This window comes from Sphaeroforma arctica, assembly GCF_001186125.1.
Source record: "Sphaeroforma arctica JP610 unplaced genomic scaffold supercont1.1216, whole genome shotgun sequence".
NCBI classification, from domain to species: domain Eukaryota; class Ichthyosporea; order Ichthyophonida; genus Sphaeroforma; species Sphaeroforma arctica.
The window spans coordinates 11879-19512 of record NW_014039342.1 but is presented as its reverse complement, the minus strand read 5'-3'; the positions used below and the strand labels follow the sequence as shown (position 1 = coordinate 19512).

The 7634-nt window shown below is 41.9% G+C and overlaps 4 protein-coding genes across 4 annotated transcripts; all 4 read left to right on the top strand.

Annotated features, from left to right (window-relative positions):
- Nucleotides 1-354: 354 nt before the first annotated feature.
- On the top strand, nucleotides 355-1973 carry SARC_10350 (hypothetical protein; the record flags this gene model as incomplete). Its single annotated transcript, XM_014295613.1, has 3 exons — nucleotides 355-473; nucleotides 842-984; nucleotides 1728-1973. Coding segments are annotated over 3 exons (425 nt in total), but the record flags the coding sequence as incomplete, so codon positions are not given.
- Nucleotides 1974-3462: 1489 nt separating this feature from the next.
- Nucleotides 3463-5062, top strand: SARC_10349 (hypothetical protein; the record flags this gene model as incomplete). The annotated part of the gene is made up of 3 exons (XM_014295612.1): nucleotides 3463-3555; nucleotides 3927-4068; nucleotides 4743-5062. The coding sequence occupies 3 exons, from the start codon at nucleotides 3463-3465 to the stop codon at nucleotides 5060-5062; spliced, it is 555 nt and encodes a 184-aa protein (XP_014151087.1).
- A 104-nt stretch (nucleotides 5063-5166) lies between these two features.
- SARC_10348 (hypothetical protein) lies at nucleotides 5167-5403 on the top strand (the record flags this gene model as incomplete). Its single annotated transcript, XM_014295611.1, has 1 exon — nucleotides 5167-5403. The coding sequence occupies one exon, from the start codon at nucleotides 5167-5169 to the stop codon at nucleotides 5401-5403; it is 237 nt and encodes a 78-aa protein (XP_014151086.1).
- A 34-nt stretch (nucleotides 5404-5437) lies between these two features.
- On the top strand, nucleotides 5438-5968 carry SARC_10347 (hypothetical protein; the record flags this gene model as incomplete). The annotated part of the gene is made up of 1 exon (XM_014295610.1): nucleotides 5438-5968. The coding sequence occupies one exon, from the start codon at nucleotides 5438-5440 to the stop codon at nucleotides 5966-5968; it is 531 nt and encodes a 176-aa protein (XP_014151085.1).
- Nucleotides 5969-7634: the final 1666 nt, after the last annotated feature.

Below are 7634 nucleotides of genomic sequence, written 5' to 3'. Positions count from 1 at the left end.
GTGTGTGTGTATGTATATGTGTATATTATGTATATATATATATGTGTGTGTATATATATATGTGTGTGTGTCTGTGTTTGTATGTGTCTGTGTCTGTGTCTGTGTCTGTTTGTGTGTGTGTGTATGTGTGCGTTAGTGTGGGTGGGTGTTTGTGTGTGTGTGTACAACCTGTAGATATGACGATGGCTACATGAACATACCCTTCAACATAAAACCTGATTATGTACAAGTCACATTCTTATACGGATGCACTCATAAGTGTGCGAGCAATTCGTTTGCATATAATAGTGTATCACTCACTTTGCTTGTCTTCTGGATTGAACCTACCTATACTTTTGAATACCTTTATACACACAGTGGATTCAGCGACCGATACTTTTGTACAAGAAACCGTTCGCACGTGGTTTAGAGAGAGCACAGTTATTGAGATTGCCCATCGTTTGCATTCGGTTATGGATGTCGATCGAGTTCTGGTAAGCGTGTGTGTGTGTATGTATAGGTACATAGCATTGTATGGGAACGTATGCGTGTGTTTGTGAGTGTACATGTGTGTGTGCTTGTGAATGTTTGAATACACGAGTGTACTTGTGCGTGTTCGTGCACCTTTGAATGTACTGTATACATAGAGATGATATGCTGTCCGTTCGGCTCTGTCGGTGTGCTCACGGATGTATACTTAAATGTGTCTAGGTGTGCCTGCTTATCGTACATACTTCAATGTATGTGTGCATTCAGTATCCCTTAGCAATAAAGGCACATACTTATTTAACCTACCCCAGAACATATATCAGTACAAGAATATGAAGCACAAATGCTGAGATCATTCAATATATACCTGTAGGTTATGAGTGCGGGCAAGGCAGTTGAATACGACACGCCGGTGAAACTGTTGGAGACTAGAGGGGGGGTATTCCGTGGCCTTGTGGAAGCGAATGGGAGAAATACGGCCCAGAAACTCAGCGACATGGCATACGATGCTGAAAGGTGTGTTTGTGTACTTAAAGGAGAGTATACGTTGCTATAGTATGAGATGGATCTATTTGGATTAATTATATTTATATGGCTAGATGGATGCACATAAGGTTTGCTGGTTTGCTCATGCATATATATGATTATTTATATATATAGATACTTATATGTATCTCTATATATATAACTCATGTATATGTGTGTGTGCATGAATGCATATGTATATACGTGTTTATTTATATAATTGTATAGACGTCCATATGTGTATTCGAGCGATAAATATTGTGATACCTCAGTCTACTGAGGTTGGCACTATGCTTGCCATGAGCTTATATAGACATACTGAGCTCAAGAGGTGACGTAGCTGCAACTCACAATTGCGCTTTCTTGGACAATGACGGAAGAGCCAGCAAACCATACATCGGCCGTATCTTAAGGTTTTTACAGACAATTATCTTGAGGTTTTTACATACAAATATCTTGAAGTTGTTGCAGACAATTATTTTGAAGGTTTTACGGACAATTTTCTTGAGGTTTTTACATACAATGGCATGCATTCACATTAAAGCGTAAGGGATTGGCATAGAGCAGCTTAGTCTCGTACTTACAGGGCACTTGTAAGAAAGTGTCGCTGTAGGTTTCAACAGGAGGTGAACATCAATACCGCAAGTCTATCCCCGCATTACTCTATAGTTTAGACACATCTTGTTGGATATAAAGCTGAACCTTCATTGTGCTTGTCTTGCCATTTGAAATAGGAGACGAAACAAGAAGCACCCCGATATGCAGAAGGAAGACACTGCCGAATTAAGCCAATCACACGCAGCAAAGATTGATGAGAGTGGCGCTGGCACTAGTGGGCAGAACACGTTACTCCCGGACTCTACGGACAATGTGCTTACCATAGGCGACGAAAATTGAAGTGTACAAAATGTAAAGTGTCAACTCATTTCAATCGTGGCTGAGTGAAATTAGAAATAAACTAGAGTAGAGGTGTAGAAAGGGCATTTCAAGTTTGGGAGATTTTAATAGTGACGAAATGACATTACATTATTGAGTGCATAACTAAGCTGAAGTTATTTTAGGTCATCCTAGTAGGTTGTGATTGTGACAAGATGACACCACATTAATGAGTGTATATCTAAGCTGAGACGCTATAAGGACATCCTCGTAAGTTCTGATTGTGACAGTTTATGGTTGGTGCATATACCTTGTCTGATCGCTTTGTATATTGTCGTACTACAAGGAGTGTACATCTAAGCTAAAGTGTTATGATGCCATTCCATCGTATTCTGATTGTGACTAATTGGCAGTACGTTGGTGATTGTATATCTAAGCTGAGGTGCTATGAGGACATCCTAGTGAATTCTGATTGTGACTAGAGAACTCCATATTGATGAGTACTATGCACCAAAATCTGTGATAATCATTTTTTGGGCTGATTTTCAGTTTTGGAGACGGAGCGTAAATAGTAAATACTTCGGGAATTTCGAGGTATCTCTTTTTTTCTAAAAAATATAAATATTCAAGATGTAAATAGTAGTTGTGAATTCACCTGTATATTTGGCCAAACTTCTGCATACATACGTATATACCATTATAATTATTTGTCGATATCTATTTGTGTATCCATCTCAGCGCGATAAATATGTGCATTCATGCTTGTATAGACATCGGGTAATTTTATATAAATACATATTGTATACATGTGTTTCTTATCATTCGTAATGATACATATACCTGGATATGCTGATATAAGATGCATATTTCATATGCATCTTATATAGTCATTTTATATACAATTAACATTGAGAATGTATTTACAATTAACATTGAGAAAATGCTTTAAAAAAAATATGTAAGTTTTCTGACATATGGCTCTGCAACTGTATAAAAATGATGCGATCATGACATAGCACTACAGTTTGGTACTCGGTACAGGACTTACGAGCATATAACTTTTCTTACTGTATATGGTGCCTAATGTTTCGCTTCGCCGTGCTGTTACATGGTGTGTTCCTTCGATGTGTAGTCCGAGTTTCCAGTTAGGTGAATAGTTCGGTCAAAAAGGCAGCTTACGGGACTGTTGGACCTGATATTAGTTGTTGGAATATCCCATTTCAGCTACAAAAGTGTGTTATTTATTAGGTGTTCGCTCATAGTATGTATACTTATTATTTATGGAATGAATCAAGGGGAAACCCCTCGGTTAGGAAAAACTTATCTATACTCGGGCTCTTATATGCGATTCCCATTGGTGAGTAATACATGGCCCTGTAATAGGATGTCACGCTTGCAAGACTGCCCCATGTAGTGTGGAATAAGTTTCGTGCAGCAAGATCCGTATAAAAAAGGTAAAGATGGTACCTCGGGCGCTGAAGGTGTGAGGAAGCAACAGTGGTTGCAGCTTAAAGGAATACAGCGAAAGTAGCAGTAGTTGCAGTTCTAATAAAGACAGCGAAAGCAGCAGCTACAGCAAGTACGGAGCCTGTTATGACGATCAAGACATCGGTGATTGGTAGTGTTGCGCCAATAATAGGCAGTGCAACATCCATCGCCCCAAGTCAGGGAGTCGGCAATGTTCTGGTGGGAAGTTTGTCTTGACACGGGAGCAACTCCTACACTGTTTAGTCGAGTGTTGGCCTTATCGCGACTTCACGGGTATAGCCGACATGGAGTAGTTGTGTTCACTGTATAGTCTTTGTCAACATTGAATTTGGCATAACGCAGATAACGCAACTTAAATATCTGGTGGTCACAGAAGTCACAATGGGCTGTGACTTGCGTATTGTCTATGTCACTATACAGGCATATAAGTGGCAACCAATGTGGCACGACAAGTTGCTAAAGTTGATTCCGCATGGCGAATTGATGGATACTTGGACTGTGGTTGGAGCAGTAGACGATGCAAAATCTTCCCGATTTCTTAAATTCCCGACCTTGATGCGGTCCCTCAGTACTTGAGCTATCTTGATAAATGCGACGACAAGTTGGTGATTCTCAGAGCTAAAGTGGAGGCTTGGCTGGTCGTGGGCATCATTGAACCCATCGGGAAGACAGAGTGGTACTCTGCACCATACTTGGGTATCAAGAAATCAGGTGTGGTGCATACTTCTGTGGACTGGTGGCGCTGCTGTATACCTACGGAAGAGAATAGCTTTCTACAAATATAAGTAAATTTTGGTAGCCTCCGTCGACATGGGCCAGGGTTTCTGCCAGTGGCGCATTGCGCCCGAGTCGCGCAAGTATCTTTCATTCGTCACGTCTATTGGTCGTTACACATTCGCGTATATGTCGTTCGGTCTAATAGAATCGTCCTGGCGCTGCCAACAAATGCTCAGCGATATGCTTGACATTGTGTGGTACATCGATGATATATCCTTCGCGCACGATGATCTCTTGCTGTACTGGAACTGTATAGTATCTCTGGTAGTATGCTGTGCGATATGATGTCCAGCTGCGTCTCTCTAAATACCACATGGCGCAATATAGATCCCCAGTGGTCATTCTCGGGCGTTTGACATGATTTTCGATTGATTCCAGTCGGCTATAGGCCTTACTGTCCCTCCGTGCGCCCACTTCCTAGGACTTACTTAAGTCCTGGTACGATACTGTAGGCAGATGAGTGGAATTTTTCCCGTCTCTTGGCTGCTTTGTCGGTGTTGTTGAAAGATGCGTCAGTCTTCATATGAGGCACGGCGCAGCAGGCTGCTTTCCGTCGCACTAATGAGTTACTACGGTCTTAAGCGATCCCAATTGAACCGCATCCTCAGAAGCAAGGGACACACTATGCAAGAATACGTGCGACTATGGCACAAGTAACACGGCACTCGCTTCCCAGACCAGCCTAATGGTGTTAATGTTCCTGAAGGTCGATGATGTGGACGTACGTTGGCGGGCTTTCCTGACCACATTCTGGCTCAGAGATTTGAAGAATGAGGCAGATGAGAAACGCAAGGATAAGGCGGTAGACGACAGAGGCATGAAGAACGAGGCAGATGAGAAACGAAGGGATAAGGCGGCAGACGACAGAGGCATGAAGAACAAGGCAGATGAGAAACACAAGGATACGGCGCAGACGACAGAGGCATGAAGATCGAGGCAGATGAGAAGCGCAAGGATAAGGCGGCACACGACAGAGACAGGAAGAACGAGGGAGACGAGAAACGCAAGGATACGGCGGCAGACGACAGAGGCATGAAGAACGAGGCAGATGAGAAACGCAAGGATAAGGCGGCAAACGACAAAGGCATGAAGATCGAGGCAGATGAGAAACGCAAGGATAGGGCGGCACACGACAGAGACAGGAAGAACGAGGGAGACGAGAAACGCAAGGATACGGCGGCAGACGACAGAGGCATGAAGAACGAGGCAGATGAGAAACGCAAGGATAAGGCGGCAAAACGACAAAGGCATGAAGAACGAGGCAAATGAGAAACGCAAGGATAAAGCGGCACACGACAGAAACATGAAGAACGAGGCAGATGAGAAACGCAAGGATAGGGCGGCACACGACAAAGGCATGAAGATCGAGGCAGATGAGAAGCGCAAGGATAAGGCGGCACACGACAGAGTCAGGAAGAACGAGGGAGACGACAGAGGCATGAAGATCCAGGCAGATGAGAAACACAAGGATAAGGTGGCTGACGACAGAGACATGAGAACGAGGCAGATGAGAAACGATAGGATAAGGCGGCAGACGACAAAGGCAAGAAAAAGGTGTACGAAAAAAAAAATCTACCATAGGTATGCGCACAAGATCACTGACGGAACAAGATTTTTGCTCCCCGACGGAAACATTTTCCTCGTAGAGAATGTTTGTGGCGATGGGAACTGTTTCCTCCATTCAGTTTGCGATAGCCCCTATTTCCGAGAGACAGGTATGACAGACCACCGAATTCTACGCGCTAATATTGCAACATGCGACCCACCGATGTTCGTGGAATTCGTCAGAAGAATCGAGTATCTTAACAGGGAAGATCAAACAGAGACTTTTTGATACAATGGAGGCATCGTATAGCGACAGACGAAGAATGGGCGGACATTCACGCACATTTTGATTTATTGGTAATGTATGGTGCTGATATTCGCTCGTAGAGTATATATTTGGACCCGCCTGTATAGATAACAGAAAGTCGGCATCTCCAATGGTACACGACGACTAGAAAGCATGGACGAGATCACCGCTCTCCTAGCAGCAGGGGTTACTTATATCCACGTATACCACATCAACGATTGCCACCACATGGTTTTAAAGAAGGACGAGAGCGAAAATAAGGAAGTAGACGATAGAGTCTGGACCTTCAAAAAGTAAATGAAATTTTTTTTTGTGTGTCTTTCGCATGTATGCATCTTATTTTTATCTATCGCATGCATCTTTTTTTTTGCGTCGTTCGCAGGCATGCGTCTTATTTTTGTCTATCGCTTCTATCGCATGCGTCTTTCGCCTACATCTTATTTATGCGTCTTTCGCCTGCATTTTGTCTTTCGCCTGCATCTTGTTTTTTTTTTTTGCGTCTATCGCGTGTTTATCGCAGGCGTTTACCGCATGTGTCTTACTTTTGCTTCTTTCACCTACGTCTTATTTTTGCGTCTTTCGCCTGCATCTAATTTATGTGTCTTTCGCCTGCATCTTTTATTTTGTGTGTCTATCGCATGCGTTAAATATTTTTTTAACATATGAATTCCTGTAGGATGGAACTCCGAAGATATACCATTATATACTTGATAGGGCCACCATTTGAGCGGGAAAAAAACAGAAAAAGAACTGAAGCACAAAGGTAATAAGTCGGCTCAAATGAAAAAAGAGTAGATGGTGTAAATGCCGAGCCTCCACATTAGAATCTTGTACTATAAACGTACTCTTGATAGTACGTAAAACGTACTCTTAATAGTACGTAAAACGTTCTCTTAAAAGTACGTAAACTCAGTTTTCCTTAAATGATTTTTATCGGTTTCATTAATTAATACCTTTTCCATTTTACATATCAGATATTTGGACAAGGTCATTAAATGGCCCCAGAAAATACCAAATATAAGATTTGGTCTAGTTCTATTAATAGAACTATATTTACTTTCCAAATCTAATTATATCTGAATACTTCGGTAGCGAGATGGCACAACCGAACATAGGTTTCTAAGGACTATTAGCGTTGCTCAGTTTATCCTCCGTTCAGCCAACCAGATATGCCAGTCTGATGAAGGCTAAGTCGGTATTTCTTGATAAGTGGCAAGTTATAGGTTAATGCAATAACTATGGACATCAAGAGTATTTTTCTTTTTTCTTGTCTTTTTTTTTCCTAACGATAGGATTTTAGGAGTCTCTCGGATTCGCCCCAACGAAACATACCATAGTTTCTATTAGAGCGACAACGAAACACTAAATAAAATACCTTCGGCTAAAACAGTACTGAGAGGATTATGTATAGGTAATGTCTCAGCCTCACAATCCCTGAGAGTATTGCTGTTTTCACGAGACATACCTAACTTCACTAAAAGACTCATTTTGTTTATTTACATTGAATTTAATTATACTTAGACTTAACCCAAGCGTTTAATTACTCTAAGGCGTTAATATCGCCTTGATAGACCGAAACTTACAATGGCGCTTTTGTCTTTACCAGAAGGACTCGCGACTGATGACCAGAAGAATGAACTGGCACAGA